Source organism: Scyliorhinus canicula, chromosome 16, assembly GCF_902713615.1.
Source record: "Scyliorhinus canicula chromosome 16, sScyCan1.1, whole genome shotgun sequence".
NCBI lineage: Eukaryota > Metazoa > Chordata > Chondrichthyes > Carcharhiniformes > Scyliorhinidae > Scyliorhinus > Scyliorhinus canicula.
The window spans coordinates 25405196-25424464 of NC_052161.1; the positions used below are offsets into that span (position 1 = coordinate 25405196).

Sequence of the window (19269 nt, forward strand, 5' to 3'; positions counted from 1 at the left end):
GAGTAACTTTATGCCAGACAAATATGATTATTATTTGTGATGAAGAGATTAAACTAACACTGTACTGATTAGCGGAGGCTGCTGAAAGCCTACAGCAGGCCAGTAGGAAATCCCAGTCTATTTCAGACACAGTAACATGTGCTGAGTTCCCACTCGTTGCCACTCTAGATGCAGCTGCAATGGCAGCACAACTCAAGACAGGCGTGGAAATCATCAAGTCATCCAAGTTCCCAGCTGCCCAAGCTCCAGATCCCGATCAAACTTCTGAGGTGGAGACTGACTACTGGCCAGGTCCAGGCACCATAGGTATGATAAAAGCCTGACAAGTGGGCCTTGCAGTTCATTAAATATTTTTTTAAACCTTTCTACTTTCTCAGGTCAAGATAATAATGTTAAGTTTTTCCTGCCAAAACTAATATTTTTAAGGTGACATTTCAGCATTTAATTTTTTTTTCATTTGTTTTTGGTAATACTAATAATTCTTTAAAAAAAAAATATATATATATATAATATATATATGTATATAAATCTCCTGAATTTTTAAAATCTGAATCTTAAGTCACATGACTTAGCAAACAGGATTTTTTATTGTGATCAACATTTTCACCAATACATTGTCATATGTCTTAAAATCATTCTGTGCAGGTAGATGAAGTCGACAGTGCAGCAAATACTCCTTTAACTGGCTCTCAGGAGAACTGACTCGCCCAAAGGTGGTGTCTTATCACAAGAAGTAGCCAGAAATGTTCTGAATGGAAAGTGCCACTTTTAATTATCCTGGAGGCTGAATCAGACAATGGCAGTGTGTTCTCCTTTGACGCTGCATGTACCTCCTTGGCCAAACAGTCAGTTCTCTCATCGGGCCAGTGAGTTCAAATTACAAACAGCCTTGGAAGTCCAATATCTATCTCTTGAGATGGCAATCCAGCTGCTTAGATCTTTAATTTATCATTTAGCTGGACCCAGTATGCCAAAGGTGTACATGCAGTGTTAGTCATGGAAACGAAACTGTACGTTTACATTGACTAAATTATCACAGTGGTCAAACTGATCGCTTCACAATGGCATTGTGAGGCCAGGCAGCCATAGTCAGAAATCCATTCCAGAGCAATTGGGTGAGGTATTTAGTTGGAATTCCAGGAGGCGGAAGGTCAGTTTGAGGATCGCTTTTGACTGTTTTTTGTTGGTGCAGGTTCCGGTTCAAACACGACTACATAATGTTCAGCAGTTCATTGCTGTGATCTGTGAGCATTGCAGGATGGAACGCTGCTGTCAACCTCTCCTTTAAATTCTTGACTTTAAAGGGGTATTGTGTTCAATGAGCAATGCATGACAGATCTATTTTTCATTTCTATGGAGCTGATGCAATGATATAATTTATATTGGGATGTTTAATTTGCGTTTAATGTCATCATGTTTGAAATGGCATGACGTTCTTCTGATTTGCATTTATGAGAGCATAAGATTTGTCAGGCGTTGTTTCTCTGTCTAAACAATATCCATGTGAACACTTTTATCTGTTCCAGGCCCAGCCTTCCTTCCTCTAATGATGCCCTTTAGGCCCTCAGTGAACACTTATTGTAATTTGCATCAGGTGTAACGTCACGAATGCAACTCCCTAAAAGAAGCATCTCAATTTTTTAATTCCTAGTGTTGATAGAGGATTTCAGTTATTCCTGTTCTGCACTGTGGATGGATTTAAAGATTTTTAATATTGGAACTTAAATTAGTATCTCTAAAATTGTCCTTCTTTTAAAGTGTACTGTCCCCCAATGGCGTTTTTCAGACCTCTTCAGCAATCTGGTTAACTGTTCCCAGACAGCTCCATCACCGTGATTCTGTTTGGTGCCAATAAATTGACCTAATTTAATATTTCACGCATAAATGTGTTGTTTTTTTCTTTTTTTGGGGAGAGGTTTTTTTTAGCAGTTTTTCCCAACTTCTTTCAAACTACTGGTTCCCTTCATAATACATGACAGCAGTGTCTCTCCCACTGATTAATGTGGTTAGAGAGAGAGACTGGTGAAATTTATATAAAACATAAGTCATGTTTTATCTTGGCGCAAACTCTTTCCTGAGTCTTTAGTACAGGGTAAAAAAAAATGTCTGTTTTAGATTTTAGCTCAGATTTCTGATGAAACTTTAGAGCAAGAAAAAGATAGTTTTTTGCCACGTAACATTCCTCCAGGTTCTTTTTTTTATAAATTTAGAGTACCCAAATATTTTTTTCCAATTAAGGGGCAATTTAGCATGTCCAATCCACCTATCTTGCACATCTTTGTGATGTGGGGTCGAAACCCATGCAAACACGGGGAGAATGTGCAAGCTCCACACGCACAGTGGCCCAGAGCCGGGATCGAACCTGCAACCTCGGTGCCGTGAGACTGCAATGCTAACCACTGCACCACCGTGCTGCCCTTGCCTCCAAGTTCTTCAACTGTTTCAATTGTGCGCTGTAACTTCAGAACAAAAGTATTTGGGTGTTTTTTTTCACTTTTTTACTCCACCTTTGTTAACACACCACGTTCTCAATGGGCACCCAGCATTGCAATTCACCGCTGCTTTGCACACCTAAGAATATTGTATTTGACTCAACCAGCACAGGTTGTCACCAAACTTGAGCAAGAGCAAGAGTATGTGTGTCCAGGTGTTGGTGGATTTTTGGTCTCGAAAGGTGTTCTTCTTAAAATTAGGGTCACTGCGTGGGAAATCCCCAAATGCCTACTGCCCCATCAATGCTGGGGGAAACCTTTTTTCACACAGCATGGGGTTCGGGCCTGGAATGCATTGCCTGGATGTGTGGCAGAGGCAGATTCAGTCGAGGCAACCAAGAGTGTATTAGATGATCACTTGAAAATAAACAATGTGCAGGGTTACAGGGAAAGGGCAGGAAAATGGCATAAGTTGTAATGATCATCTGGGGAGCCAGTGCAGACACGATGGGGCAAATAGCCTCCTCCTGCGCCCTAACAATTCTCTGAACAAAACTTTTATAATGCAAGTACGCCCATTGGCAGCCCGAAATGAGTACAACGTAATTAATGGGAAGCCAGCACTCTCAGGTGCGGGCAGGTTGTTTCCACTGGCGGGTGAAAGCAGAACTAGGGGACATAGCCTCAAAATAAGGGGAAGTAGATTTAGGACTGAGCTGAGGAGGAACTTCTTCACCCAAATGGTTGTGAATCTATGGAATTCCCTGCCCAGTGAAACAGTTGATGCTCCTTCATTAAATTTTTTAAAGATAAAGATAGATGGTTTTTTGAAGAATAAAGGAATAAAGGGTTAAGGTGTTCGAGCGGGAAAGTGGAGCTGAGTCCATAAAAGATCAGCCATGATCTCATTGAATGGCGGAGCAGGCTCGAAGGGCCAGATGGCCAATTCCTGCTCCTAGTTCTTATGTTCTTATATTCTCACCTGGATTAGACAAGAATCCTATTTGAATGGTGCTTCTTAGGACCCGTCATAGACCCTTGAATCAATTTTCATGGATCAATGAGTGTCTGCTTGCACATGTCCCGTTCATTTCTCCCTGGCATGGAGCAGCCTAATCAAGCGTCCTTAAAGATGGACCACTACTACAATGGAGCAAATAGATTTTTTTTCTATTTCTATTGTTGAGACACCAGGAAAAGATCCTTGCTGCTCTGGTTCCTTGAAAATACTGCAACCTTCTGCCCCCCCCCCTCCCTCCCCCACCCCCTCCCACATGTTGCATGCTCTCCCTGACTAGCCCCAGAGTGCCAACTTTGCTCATGAGGTCCAACCACTAAGATGAATAGGACTTGCATGAGTGTAATCGTGATTGGATGATGAGTGCCCACCAGTTTCCTGGCTAATGGACCAGATATAAAAATTATCACCTGTATATCACTTTTCAGGTCAAAAAGTGATTAAAACTAGTTCCTAAAATCCAAGAATCAATCTCAATTGGGACTAAGCCATCAGGCTGATTGCAGGCTTCGTTTCTCCTTGGTTTTAAACCCGTACAAGCCTGCATCCCTGCCTGAGGAAGGAGCAGTGCTCCGAAAGCTAGTGTTTGAAACAAACATGTTGGACTTTAACCTGGTGTAAGACTTCCTACTGTGCTCACCCCAGTCCAACGCCGGCATCTCCACATCAAGGATATATTATCACAATCCTCTGAAGTTGTATTTTGTTACTATCAGGAATGGACAGGAGGAGGGGGAGTGAACGAGAGGAGGAAGATGAGGAAAAACTCAGACGTAGACAACTCCAGGAGGAGCAACTCAGCAAAGTATGGCTGGCTTGTGGTATCTAGAACCGTTTGAATATACTATTAAAAGAATTATATTTTATGTCCTAAATTTACCATTAATAACATTGATGAGGTTAAAGAAACAAGCAAATGACAATTTACAACAATAAATCTAATATTTTGTGACTGCTGCAGCACTAATAATTAATTAACATGTGTCAATGCATATTTTGCTTGTGTGTCTAGCCAATTGATATTAGGCTAATGAAAAGAGGAGGTTGAGACAATTATGTCTGTGTTTCAACCAAATTTCAGTTTGTCACATTAATCCTATTATCTCTGTTCAAGAATATTTTTCAGATTTGTACGCATTTTTGCACTTTTTAAAGTTATCTATTTTTCTCCAAACAATCTGTGCATCCAACACCATTTCAGTTTAATATTTTTGCATCATTTTTGTGGTGATGTCTATAATGAGAGTTTTGCGACTAAACTCAGAATTTCCAAAGTACGTTACTGTCTGCCCTCCCAGTTGGATGGAACTGATGCCAAGGTAATGTTCAAAGAAGAATTGAGGAGCTCTCCAGGTGTCCTGGTCACCAGTTATCCCTCAGCCAACACCTAAAATGGATGACCTGCTTATTTATTACACTGCTGTATGTGGGACCCTGTGTGCAAATTAGCTGCCACATTTCCCACATTACTTCAATTGCTGCACTTTGAAAGTATTTCTTCACCTGAAAAGCGCTTTGTGGGATGTCCTGAGGTTGCGAAAGATGTAAGATGATATATAAATGCCAGACTTTCTTTTTCTTCCTTTCCTTTAAGAATTCCCCCAGCACAACAAGACACATCACAGAATACCATCAACCAAAGTTGTTAATGTTCGCCTTTAGCCTTGCTTTGGTTAAGGAAAGGAAATTAATTCTTAATCAAAATAGGATTATTTGTCTTGTATGCTTGCCCAAAACATACCACTGCTCATAATTGTGCTGAGCTTCTTGAAACAGTTCAAAGTAAATTATGTTCAACAGAGACTTTTTCCACTAGGAAAACCTAACAGTGTTTAGCTAAACTCGACGCCATAACGCCGACTCATTGATGCTGCATTAGTTGCTGTTCAGAAATACTGGTTTGCTTATTTTTGGAATGATCTTTTGTAATTGTCCAGATCCAGTCAGGCCTTGGGAAGCTGATCTTGAAGGAAGAGCAGGAAAGGGAGAAGCAAGCCCGCTTAGCCTCTCATGCTCCTTCTGGTGACCTCCAATTCAGGCATCGTTATGATTCAGCAGGAAATGCATGTAAGAATATAAATCTTTCAGTAAATATGTGCGATGAATGGCTTCTTTATCAATTCTTAATTCTTTGGTCTGGGCCTTTCGACAAGTGGACCTGTTATTCTTCATAAATTACCATCAGCCAAGCTTCACTATTTCACAAAGTTGCCTCAAAACATAATGTGATGTTTTATGTAGTTCAATATAAAGTACTTCCTGATAATTAATGTCACTTGAATATTTTAATTATATATCATTCAATGGGCGGCAGAGTAGCGCAGTGGTTAGAACTGCTGCCTCACAGTGCCGAGGACCCGGGTTCAATCCTGGCCCTAGGTCACTGTTTGTGTGGAGTTTGCACATTCTCCCCATGTCTGGGTGGGTCTCACCCTCACAACCCAAAGATGTGCAGGGTAGGTGAATTAGCCACGCAAAATTGGTCCTTAATTAGACATTTAAAAAATATATATTAAAAAAATTAGATATTATTCAATCCATCACTATTGGGATTTTTAAATAAGTTGCTTAGACATTATCAAAAGTTGGTTTAAAGAGGTCTCAGCAGACATTAATGGGATTTTCCAATATTAAAAAATGCCCATTTATAATCAGTGAGCCACAGCTGAATGATGTTTGCTCCATCTTAGAAAACAAACTCCTGTGTAGGTGGGTTTTATGCAGTGTTCCAGAGAGAGGGTGACCTATTCCCATCTATCAAGAGGGGACACCAAAGTAGCCACGTTGCACAAGGTAGGACTGAAGCAGAGTCTGAATCATTCCAAGCCATTCTACACCATCAGCATTGACAGGAACTTTGCAGCAGGTTTGCCTCTCCATTCTTCATAATAGATCATGTGAGAGAGCCAGGTTTGGCATTGCAAGGTTCGCACTGTCAGGGTGCCACAGGGCGTGGCCTGAAGGGGCAGAGCATTTGGCGACTCCATAGGGGAGTGCCACTCACTTGGGAGGTGGGGGAGGGGGAACTGATGCTGGCTACTTAGGGGTGGGGAGCGATGATGCCAGCGAGGATGGAGGGTGGGAGGGAGGGGTTGGGTCACCCAGTTGCCTGCGTGGTGGGAGGCCCGGGGGGGGGGGGGGGGGGGGGGGGGGGGGTGTGACCCAAACATTTCATTGAGAGGTGGGGGCAGTTTACCCCTCTGTGGTCAAGGTTTGGCGGTGTTCTTCTTGTCTGTGGGGGAAGGGGCCTGTCATTTAACTTTGTAATTGGGTCGCCCTTTAAAAAAAGGTGCCCTGATCTGTGAGGTGCCATGCCTGTCGGCATGTTTAGGCCCCACCCTCTCAATGCTGGTGTAAAACACGCCCAAAAATCATGATCCAATCGACACGATTCACACTGATTTTCCCACCCAAAATGGCACTTTGGCCGGAATTCTTCCGCTATTAGAATTCCCTGTTCCCGCCAGCAGCACACCACTGCCTGCAGTTTTCCCGGCGGTGTGGGATGGCTTCAATGAGAAATCCCATTGACATTGGGAATAAAGAATTCCACCAACAGGGAATGGCATGTGGCCGAGTAACACGTGGCTGCGGGACCGGAGAATCCAGCCCTTGGTCATTTGGGGGAAAATTCTGCCCAGAGTTCTTTAATATCTATGCTGCATGCTTCACTCCAATCTTTGAAAGATTTCCAGTGAATTTCTACCCAGCCTCCAAAATAGTTTCCTCCTAACGTGGGAGCAGCCACCAGCAATAGACCCTCCTGTTAAAATAATCGGGAAATCTATCCGATTATTTAGGGAGTAAGGAATTTTAGTACCTGAACCAGCTCAGTTAAAATGTTGCAGAGAAAATCTTCATTTGTTCTTTTGTTGGAGTAGGTATTATTTTGTTGAAGTGTTCATGCCCTTTTTTTCCATCACCTCAGTTTGCTTTAGCTGTACATATTATAGGAAACTACCATTAATTGTCACAAAAAGCCATCCAGTTCACAAATGGTCTTTCGGGAAAGAAATCTGCCACCTTTGCCTGGTCTGGCCTGCATTTGACTCCAAACCCACGGCAATGTGGTTGACCCTTGGCTGCCCTCTGAAATGGCCTAGCAAACCACTCAGTTCAAGGGCAATTAGGGAAGGGCAACAAATACTGACCTTGACAGCAAATCCTACATAGTTTGAAGAAATTAATTAATTAATCGACTATGATTGCACTGAAAAGATCATTAGGCCAATTTATCTGTCCTTTAATCACCTGAGTGTAGGTTACATCAGGTAGTGCCGGGACTTGACCTGACCCCCGCTGAGTCCAATTGTTTTTGGCAGGGTTCAGCAGAGTTAAATGTTAAATGTTAAACGGGAAGGGGGGGGGGGGGGGGTTGCACCAGGTAGACTACAGACTTGGATTGAGAATTGTTTCAAGGTGGTGACTGCAGAGTGTGTTTGGCTGGTCCCGGTCAAGGACAGGTGCGGGGACTGAATCCGACAGCAGCAAAATCATCTCCGCCCACACGATGCACTTACTGTGTTAAATAATTTGTAACGTAACACTTAGCCAAACTAAATGGAAATTTCTGGGCGATACTTTACAAATCTTCCAATCTGACGTCGCAGTCCCATAACTCTTTGCTTCTTCATGCAATTCTGATTCTCACAAAAAACTGTAAGGAATAAGTTGTAAGTGTGCATGACTGTGGATACCCATGCCTTTGATTTTGAATGATTCATCCTTGTTCTCTATGTGTATTCCGAAAAGCATTATGTCACTTCTATTCCTGAAAACATTCTTTACTTTTAAAACATAACCATATTGGATTGCCTATTTCCCTTATTGCTCCAGATTTGTTAACATGGAATATTAGCTTAAATATATTACTTTTTTCACCTGCTGTTGACTTTCAGAGGCTCTAATCTAGCTTTTAATTGTCTCTCCTTTAGCCTTGCATGCTTCTGCCTCCAAAACATCCTCCCTCCCTGGTTATGGAAGGAATGGGCTACACAGGGTAAGACAAGGCTCGCATCATCACTCTATATGTAAATAGACAATGATATCAGCTTGTATTTCTGGTTTTCAACTGATCCATTTACTGCCTTTGCCCTTAAAATTGTAACCCGAACTTCGGAGTTATGTGTACCAGCTGGGAATAATTAGCAACAAGTTGTCTGAAGCATGTTTGCAGAGATTTAAATTTGTTATCAGATGGTGACTGAAGGATGGATTGTTATGGGAAATTTTAGAACAAATAAATTTACAGTGTTTTGTTTATGAAACAAAGTTATTACAGCGTTGAAAAAAAATCACTGCTACGTAAGGCATTGGCCCAATATATACTGTGGAGTGAGCTAGTCAAGATTTAGAATTTGAATTGACGTATTTGTTATAATTTTGAAGCTTATGCATTTGAGGCTCTGACTTGCTTCTGATAAAGGTCTTGCGTAGTGAAAAGTCATCCTTCACTTCACCTTAGTTCCAAGAAGTCAGGGGCAAGAGGAATTAGTGTTGGGTCAGCTCTGGGATCTGATTTGAACGCAGCACCAACCAATAGGTTGGAAATCTTCTTGCTGAAAAGGGTACTGCAGGATGTGAATTGACCCAGTCCCAACATATCAAACATACCTAATTGTCCGTCGAAAGAGAAAATGCTGAAAAATCTCAGCAGGTCTGGCAGCATCTGTAGGGAGAGATAAGGAGCTAACGTTTCGAGTCCGATGACTCTTTGTCAAAGCTCTTTGTCAGGGAGCCAACCTTGGGTTGAGAATGTTGGCTTGGACAATGAGATGCGGCAGACCTGCCCCACCCTTCATTCATGATGTGGAGATGCCGGTGTTGGACTGAGGTGAGCACAGTAAGAAGTCTTACAACACCAGGTTAAAGTCCAACAGGTTTGTTTCAAACACGAGCTTTCGGAGCACTGCTCCTTCCTCAGGTGAATGGAAAGGTATGTTCCAGAAAAATTTATATAGACAAAGTCAGAGATGCCAGACAATGCTTGGAAGGCGAGCATTTGCGGGTTATCAAATCTTTACAGATCCAGAGAGAGGGGTAACCCCAGGTTATCTTTAACCTGGAACATACCTCTCCATTTACCTGAGGAAGGATCAGTGCTCCGAAAGCTCGTGTTTGAAACAAACCTGTAGGACTTTAACCTGGTGTTGTAAGACTTCTTACTGTGCGCACCCTTCATTCAGAATGGGGCTGGACGCCCTTTTCCATTAAGTGCTGCTCCATTGGAGCTTCTCAATATTGGATGGGCTTATCGCCTCTGCCGGCCTTGCTTATGTTGATTGGTCCCCGTCACCCCTCTCCCCCCACCAACCCCAGCCCTCCATGTTTCCATGGTACTGAAGACCAGCGGTTTCTCTCAGGTTACACCACTTACCAGTACAGTATATAGGCATTTAGAAACAAGAAGAGAGCACACAATTAAAACAAACATTCGCTCAGTCTGTTTTTCGTCTTACCATTTTACCAACAAATATACAAAACGTTGAAGTATGTTCGCAAATACCTTGTCAATAGGAGTGTTGGGATCACATTCCCACAATGATGTTTTATTATTTTTTATTTACTAATCTCAAATACCCACAAGATGTAAGTGGGTAATTTATTTCATAACTCTGGTCTTACTACTATTTCTGAATTGTCTGTGTGCCTTTAAGTAGAGTAAGGTCTTGTAGTAATCAATCTACAATAACAGGTAAAGTACAATTGTCTGTCAAGAGCTTTAAAGGTTGATTCTGCTTTCCTCTTGTTTTCTTAGCCACAATCCACAGATTTCACACAATACGATAGCTACAGCGACGTAAGCGAAGGTGTCAGAGGTAGGGATACCTTTTGATCTTGTGTTTCACTGCATATCTGTCCAGCTTATGAAATTTGTTTAAAATTCTCTCCCAGAAGTTAGTTCATAATTGACTTTTACTCCAAGCACTTTATGGATTGTATTAAATTGCTCTGAACGTAGGCTATTCATTGTAAGTGGGCAGCACAGTAGCACAAGTGGATAGAATTGTGGCTTCACAGCGCCAGGGTCCCACGCTCAATTCCCCGCTGGGTCACTGTCTGTGCAGAGTCTGCACGTTCTCCCCGTGTCTACGTGGGTTTCCTCCGGGTGCTCCGGTTTCCTCCCGCAGTCCAAAGACTTGCAGGTTAGGTGGCTGTGATAAATTGCCCTTAGTGACAAAAAGGTTAGGAGGGGTTATTGGGTTACAGGGATAGGGTGGAAGTGAGGGCTTAAGTGGATCGGTGCAGACTCGATGGGCCGAATGGCCTCCTTCTGCACTGTATGTTCTACGTTCTTAGTGGATATACTCCTGTCCGTACTTCCTGTAACCTTGTGCTTCTCCAGTAACCAACTGCTGCAACAGCAAAGATTGAATGTTTCTGCTGTATCTTCATTAGTACCAGAATGATTCAGTGCTTTATAGAGTGATACCTAACATAGGGAGCGGGATTCTCCGTTGGCTGATGACGAATCCGCAAAATGCAATTGGGCAGCGAATAGGGTCCAACACCAAAATGTACCCATGCAGAAATGTACCCACATCAAAATGTACCTATGCTATGTACCCATGCAGAAAATAACAGCTTGGCAGTGCCAACCTGGCAGTGCCCCTGCCACCTGGGCACCAGGCTGGCACCCACATGGCCCCCACATGGCCCTGCCATGATGCCAGGCTGGCAGTGCTGGGTGCCCAGGTGGCACCAGCAGCGCCAGGTTACCACACCTGGGAGGCCTCTGATCCCTGGGAGACCCCAGGAGTGCAGTTCCATCTGGTCCCCATTTGTGGCAACCACTTTTTAAAAAAAAAATATATACTTTATTCATAAAATCTCTAATAAACATTACAGAACATTTCAAATTGTCTTGACTGTACATTTCTATCAAAGTTACACATTCACTTGTCTTTCCTCCATTTAATTGGGATGACATTACACACATATCCTTCTTTATGTTACAGTTCTTTCTTAAATATTTGTGGCAACCACTGCTGAACATCACTCAACTGAGATCTCCAAGTCAAAGAGGATAAATCCCATGCCTTGGGTACCTCGGGAAACTGCACATTACAATGATGCTAGCTCTCTTGCTTTAATATGCAGATTTGCTAAAAAGTGATCCCACCCACAATGGGCAGGATTTACATTGTAACGTCTCGTGAGATCACGTTATATCTCGCGAGTGTTGTGAACCGGGTAGATCCTGGCTTCTATCAGCCACGCTGCGCAGCGGCAAGTTGCTTTTTGGGGCACGGCATGGCCTTTATATTGTGTGTTTTATACATTAATGTTTCCTCAACATGCAATAGGTGCGCTAAAATATATGACGGTTTTGGAACGAAGCGGACTTGATAGGGCTGAATAGTCATTTCCTGTTCCATGGTCCGTCAGCATCCGAAGTGACAGGGTCCCAGAATTTAGCATGTGGCGCTCTGTATTTGATTGATGCCCAATATCTTACTGTCTTCCTTCCAACTTTTCAAGAAAGTGCTTGGTCCAGCCTAGATATCAAAGTCCCTAGGCATGCTGTGCCTCACATTGTTTCAATGAAAATGTTTTTGTATTTTCTGTAACAAATGGATTTAATTAACATTCCTGATCTTCACATAGATTCTCACTGATTTATAAAATCGGTCGTGTTTGCTTTCGGATTTTATTTTATTCCCAGCACATTTTCACAACATTGCCTTTTTAAAGTTTGTTGCGGGAGATAAAAATCTAAAGAGAACAGAGCATTTTGAGGGATTTTGGTCCTCACGCTTGTGCCAGAAGCTGTAGCTGAAGTTTCTTGGACTGCTCCATGAAAGCCGCAGAATTCCCTTTTTATTAATACCGTTTGGCACTGCCACCTAGCAGCTGGAAGCAGGATAGGCAGTGGCCACTGCCCCTGTGTTGTGGGAAACTAGAACTACAGCATTCTCAGCTAGGCAGATGAAGGAGAGAGAAATCAGTCAGGATTTCTGTCTTTGGTCGTTATTCAGTGAATCCTGTTGGGCCTTGCATGTTCGGAGATGTTGGATGAGGGGTGAATTATTTTTGGATGTGATTAACTCATTGTGGGGGGGGGGGGTGCTGGGGGGGCAGGATCTTATTGTTTTGTGCCTGCGTATTTGCTGGCTGGTGCGTTGTGGGGGGGGGGATGTAAATTAGAACTGGTGACTGGGATTAGGACTGGGCTGATTTAGCAAATGCCAGCTAACATGCCCATCCTTAGGCCTATTGAGGCCCTAATCAGTCAATTAATGGGCTGTGAAGGGCCTCGTTCTCTCTATTCCACCATAATTTGGGGGGGGAAGATAGAATGCAGGAGGCCAGTCCAGGATAAAAGGTGGGAAGGAAGGACAGTAGGTCCTTTGGGTGGGTACCCAGATGGTATGTCTGCATGGTGCATTCTCCCCTGACCCCTCATGTCCCTCCCTCCTTTCCTGACCTCTGCTAGACCAAAGACCCAGTCGGCACGGTAGCACAGTGTTAGCATTGTTGCTTCACAGTGCCAGGGTCCCAGGTTCGATTCGTGGCTTGGGTCACTGTTTGTGCAGAGTCTGCATGTTCTCCCCGTGTCTGCGTGGGTTTCCTCCGGGTGCTCCGGTTTCCTCCCACAAGTCACGAAAGACGTGCTGTCAGGTAATTCGGACACTCTGAACTCTCCCTCAGTGTACCCGAACAGGCGCTGGAATGTGGCGACTAGGGGTTTTCACAGTAACTTCATTGCAGTGTTAATATAAACCTACTTGTGACAATAAAGATTCTCAAAAAGTTCTGCATCCATGTTCTTCCTTTTCAGACTCCATGTAGTACCAGCAGGAGCCACTACTGGGATCTGGCGCTGCTGGGACTACTCAGCTGCTGGCCAATCAGATTGGCTCGTAGCTCTCAAGGTTGGGACTTACTTTCCCTAAGCGGAAGACGTTCAGCTTCAGCTGGTTAAGGTTGTCTCCTGTGTATTATCGCTGCAGGGAAGCCTTTTAGAAAAGTTGGCCAGCTCAAGACCGATATTTCCATTGGTGGGGCAGGCATTATGCTCCTCCCCAAATAGCCCACTGGTACTCATTATCTGGACTCGCACATCAATAATTTAAATTGAGCTCTTTGAAAACAACATAATCCATTTCTTTGTCTGTTATTTAATAAGGGTGTTAAACGGTTCATTTTCAATGGGTTATTAGCTCCATTAAGCCATAACTAGAGAGACTTCATGTGAGTTAATTAGCCAGACCGGAAACAGTACATTTAGGGAGAGGGGGAAAGGGAAACTGGGATGAGATCCAGCCTTGTTTAAGTGGCTTTCCAGTTAATAAACACAAGTTTATTTTGGGGGACTACTATAACCTTCAAACTAAACAAACATACTGAAACCTTACTTTACAAGTTGATAAATTGATGTGACTACAGCTAATCCAATTTTATTATAGGGAATCATTTTCTTCTGAAGTGGAAGAGAGTTTTGTCAAAATGATTCCAGCATAGGCAGGGATGACAACTGAGTAGAAGTGGAGCGCTTAGATCTGAACCAGATAGTCTTTGGTCTTCAAACCTACAGGGGATCAGAATCCTTTAAGGCCCTTGATCTGACTGGATGACAGAGTACTTGGCAAGAGTATATGTTGCTAAGCTGGTGTGGCTTCCTTATCTATGCTGTAGCCTGTTGCTTGGATATGGAGCAGTATTGATAGTGATTGTGGCAGAATTGAGGCCCCCACCCATCCCATCATAGATGGAGACACCTATAGGGGCAGCTGAACAGAGTTAGTGTAATATAATAATGTAATGCATTAATTTGTACATTTTCATCTGGATGATTAGAGAAGCAATAATAATATATACAAAGTGTGCTTCTGGTGAGCACCAGAGTAATAACTTTCTTTTTCTTTTTTTCAGAACCCCTGGTATGTTGGTGTCATTAGAAATGCCAAAAGTCCGTTGACCACAACATGGAAAGGCTAACTTTTTGCATGCCTTAATGCTTTCCAATAACACTGTTTTGTGAATATTAAAGAGATGTACAATCCAATGTGATAAGTCTGATTTTAAATAACGTAGACACCATTCTATAATGTTGAGTAATGATTTTAATGAAATCCAAGCGTTTTAATATTCATTAGGGCCTTTTAGTCTAAATGAGAAAAAACAATGAATGATATCCTCAACTCTTTTATTAAAACGTATTAAACATGAGTCAGCTATATAATCAAATTATGTCACTATTTTTGACTGTATTAACTGAACCAGTATCTTCATGTTTTATTTGAGTAATGATATGCAATGTCTATTTCATGGAGGCTAGTCTCGGATAAGAGTAAAGCTTGAGAACATTCGATCTAATTTTTGATTCTTCCTCTAATTAGCATCCCAAACATGCACACAGTCAGTGCATTTGTTTTTTTTTAAATTATGCGTCATAATGTTTAAATTTCTTTTTGTAATTTGGGATTTTACCTGACAATTTTGTTCTCTCATTTTGCTACTCTGAAAAGCAAAACCTAAAATAGTTGACCACTGCCAGTCCCTGTGACATCTAGTGTACACTGTTCAAGTGAACGATGGTGCAGAAGGTTCGCCTGTTTGATGAAGAAAGGGAAATCATGTAAATTAGCTTCATCAAATTTTGGTCAGCATTTCTGAAAAAAGTATCATTTTGTCTCGCTAGGATGATCATACAATTGAAGTCAACATTTTCTTTGATGTCAATGTAAATCATAATGGAGACTTGCTAGTAATAACTAAGGTAGCATTTATACTGCAATTTCAGAACATTGTAAGACAGCTTCAGTTCACAATGGTGCTGCAGTTCTACTGTAACAATTCTGATAGTGCCTTTTTCATTGCTAAATACAACAAAGCATCAGTTAATCTTTCGACACTACCTGATTTGAAAAAAACTGAAGATTGTATGGTATAATGATCGATAAATCATTTTATTTGTTCTGTTTCAAAATTGGAGTAAGAATATGCTTTGCAATGTTTATCTTATAACATGTACATTTTAATTCCCTGAAGTTTAGTATAATTCTGTATCAGTATAGCAATGCTTGCAATATGAACGACCATCTTTATTTCTATCTGTCTCTCATAGCCCTCGCAGGAGAACACTGCGCAAGGAGCAAGAATGGACAGGGGAGTTTCAATGCCTAACATGCTGGAGCCAAAGGCAAGTCTACAGAAATCAACTTTCACTGGAATTATGGACAAATACAATATAAATAAATAAGAGCTTACTGCATATGATAGGAATAAACAAAGTAAACAAAATTCAAACAGTATTTCCCAGACAAATTGGCCTACCCCTAGATTATTTTTGAGCCAGCCGCTGTTAGGTGTACAGGAGCAACTGGGATCATTTTCCATCCAGTTTTCTGTTCTTCCTGTGGAGAAAGTGTGCAGTCCTTGCTTAGAACCTCTCCTGATATCACAGGCAAGATTGCAAACTTAAAATGCTATTGGCAGTTAGCCCACATCCTCCCATTGTGCCTGTACATCAGTGCATTGAACCACCATGTCACTCAATCTAGGTATGCTAGATTTTGTACATCACTTTTGGAAATAATCATTTATTTTTCCTTCACACTGTCGGGGAATGAGTGGGGATAAATTCGTTTGAACGGGGAGAAAACCTTTTTTTTATTTTTTTTTATTTTTTTATAAATAATTTTTATTGAAATTTTTACAAAATACAAAATATAAACATCTTAACTCTATTAACGTACAACCGCGGTGACACCCCATCAACAATGCCCCCCAGCTTCAAGAGCATCTTCAAACAAAAGGAAGAAACAAAAACAAAGAAAAAGAGAAAAGAAAAAAAAACAAACAAAGGAGAGAGATAGCACCCTCCACAAACCCTTGTGCACGGTTCTCCCTCCCCCCCAAACCTTACCCCCCTCCCCTCCCCCCCCCCCCCCCGCTCCCCTCCCACACCCCCCCTCCCCTCGGGTTGCTGCTGCTGTCGGCCTGTTTCCCTACCGTTCCGCCAGGAAGTCCAGAAAGGGCTGCCACCGCCTGAAAAACCCTCGTACTGATCCCCTCAGGGCAAATTTCACCCTCTCCAATTTAATGAACTCCGCCATATCCAAGATCCAGGCCTCCACACTTGGGGGCCTCGCATCCTTCCATTGGAGCAAGATCCCCCGCCGGGCTACTAGGGACGCAAAGGCCAGGACTCTATCGCCTCCTGCACTCCCGGCTCCACTGCAACCCCAAAAATTGCGAGTCCCCAGCCTGGCTCGACCCTGGATCCCACCACCCTCGACACCGTCTTTGCTACCCCCTTCCAAAACTCCCCCAACGCTGGGCACGCCCAAAACATATGGGCGTGGTTCGCTGGGCTCCCCGAGCACCTAGCACACCTGTCCTCGCCCCCGGAAAACCTACTCACCCTTGTCCCAGTCATGTGGGCCCTATGCAGCACCTTGAACTGTATGAGGCTAAGCCTTGCACATGAAGAGGAGGAATTCACTCTCTCCAGGGCATCCGCCCACGTCCCCTCCTGAATCTCCTCCCCCAGCTCCTCTTCCCACTTCCTGAACGGGGAGAAAACCTGTTGAAAACATATTTGTAAGATATATTTGTAAGTAAATAAAAGGTGCAAAATTGGCGTGAGATAACCTGAGAGCTTAGTAGATCTTATGTATATCTCCTACCAGTATAGATTCTGAATCAAGACCTGGAATCTCATTAAAATAACAAAAATATTGTGGATACAGGAAATCTGAAATAAAAACAGAAAATACTGGAAAATTTCAATAGGTCTGACAGAATCTGTGGATAGAGAAACAAAATTAAATATTTTAAGTGAAATATGAAAAAATTCTTCCGTTGAATATGAAAGAGGCCTAGGTTGACTTACTGGCTGTTTGTCTAAGCTGTTCGTTTTTAACTGTCTATTCCAAAGTAAAATGGAGTTGGGGATTTAGAAGATAGTTAATCGGCATTTATAACAGAATACAAGGCCCATGTGAGTCACCTTGCCATGAAATGGACTTTGAGAGTGGAACAGACAAGCAGAAACCATCCTCTTACAGGGTTTTCTTAAGATATTTCTGAACCTCACAGACTGGTCAGTCTGCAAGAATCTGGGAGAGGGGAGAGAGAAGGAGCAGAAAGACAGCAAAAGTTAGTCCTACACCTGAAAAAGACAATATGCAGGGCTTGCTGGTCACTTAATGAAGTGAGAGTGTGAGTTCATGCTCAGATTGAAGAGATTAAGTTTGTGAGGATTTAAACAAGATTGGAAGATTTGCGTAGCTTGGTTGAGAGGAAAAAAATCTCCACTTTGCCCCTCACCATGAAAGTCAGTTCTGGGATTAGGAGTTACCATGCTGGGAAAGGAAAAGAAAGGAAAAGAAAGGAAGCAATCCCTCAGTAGCCAATAATACTTTGGACTGGTTCCTGGAGAATGTAGTGCCCACCTAATAGACTGAGTAAAAGGTTAGGTGGATGGGCCATGCTAGATTGCCCTTGAGTGTCCAAAAATGTGAAGGTTAGGTGGGATTACGGGGATAGGGCAGGTGAGTGGGCCTCGGCAGAATGATCTTTCACAGGGTGGGTGCAGACTCGATGGGCCAAATGGCCTCCTTCTGGACTGTAGGGATCCTATGGATTTTATGGATAACCATAGATGGGGATTTCCACTTGTTTTAAATATTAACTGGGTGATCATTTAGTAGTTCAGGATATCAGTTGTCTATTTTTTTAACAAAGTTAAATTACCCAATTATTTCTTTTCCAATTATGGGGCAAATTTTGCGTGGTAAATTTACTGACCCTGCACATCTTTTTTGTGTTGTAGGGGTGAGACCCACGCAGACATGGGGAGAACGTGCAAACTCCACACTGACAGTGACCCGGGGTCAGGATCGAACCCGGATCCCCGTCATTGTGAGGCAACAGTGCTAACCACTGTGGCACTGTGCTGCCCCTGAAGATCAGTTGTTTATTGAACAGCATTTAGACAATATCACTTTTCATTTGTTTATTACAATAAAATCTTGACGTGAAATCCTCCCAGTTAGCCACTGGAAATTTGAATATCTTTCTCGAAGTTGTCGGTCTCTCCCGGGATCATAACATTGTCATATCTTATTGATTATAATGAGAAGGTCTGAAAAAGACGTTTGCTGCATGTACTTAATGGAGATGTGTAGATCCTATTGAATTTTCCTTACTGATATCGTTTTTTTTTCCCACTGCAAAGATTTACCCTTATATAGCTCTTTCAGTGACTAACAGGGGACGCAGAAAATTACCAAGAGATGTAGACAGAACAAGACTCGAGGTGAGAGCACAGTCTACCCATGAAAGATTTGGGAAATAAAAGTGTTATTTGGCACTTGGAAAGAGAATCTGATTCTAAACCAATAAATTGGCAAGTAAAGTTCTGACTTGCAAGCATTCTACCACCCAGATGAAAAACAAACTCGTGCCACTGGAGTCTGTTAATAAAGAATAAAAGGCTAGTACAGTGCCAGCAGTTGGTGCTGTTTAATGTCTTCAGTTCAGCACCATGTGTGCTTCACATCAGGGTGAGACATAAAATATTAATCTTTATTAGTGTCACAAGTAGGCTCACATTAACACTGCAATGAGGTTACTGTGAAAATTGCCTAGTCGCCACATTCCGGCACCTGCTCGGGTCAGTGAGGGTGACTTCAGAATGTCCAATTCACCTAACAAGCCCCTCTTTCGGGACCTGTGGGAGGAAACCAGAGCGCCCGGTGGAAACCCACGCAGACACGGGGAGGAAGTGCAGACTTCGCACAGACAGTGACCCAAGCCAGGGATCGAACCTGGGACCCTGGTGCTGTGAAGCAACAGTGCTAACCACTG

General features: G+C 42.6%; 1 protein-coding gene across 7 annotated transcripts in view; it reads left to right on the forward strand.

Moving 5' to 3' along the window:
* The window catches only part of ablim1b (actin binding LIM protein 1b), a 408263-nt gene that overhangs the window by 383036 nt on the left and 5958 nt on the right, over positions 1-19269 (forward strand). For 5 of the 7 annotated variants that reach the window (XM_038773460.1, XM_038773458.1, XM_038773461.1 and 2 more), the window contains 8 exons: positions 169-306; positions 4167-4255; positions 5388-5517; positions 8385-8449; positions 10208-10268; positions 14326-14333; positions 15521-15595; positions 18638-18718. In XM_038773460.1, coding sequence (XP_038629388.1) covers positions 169-306; positions 4167-4255; positions 5388-5517; positions 8385-8449; positions 10208-10268; positions 14326-14333; positions 15521-15595; positions 18638-18718 — 647 coding nt within the window. The remainder of the gene's footprint in view (positions 1-168; positions 307-4166; positions 4256-5387; positions 5518-8384; positions 8450-10207; positions 10269-14325; positions 14334-15520; positions 15596-18637; positions 18719-19269) is intronic. The other 2 variants (XM_038773463.1, XM_038773464.1) reach the window with 1 other exon arrangement.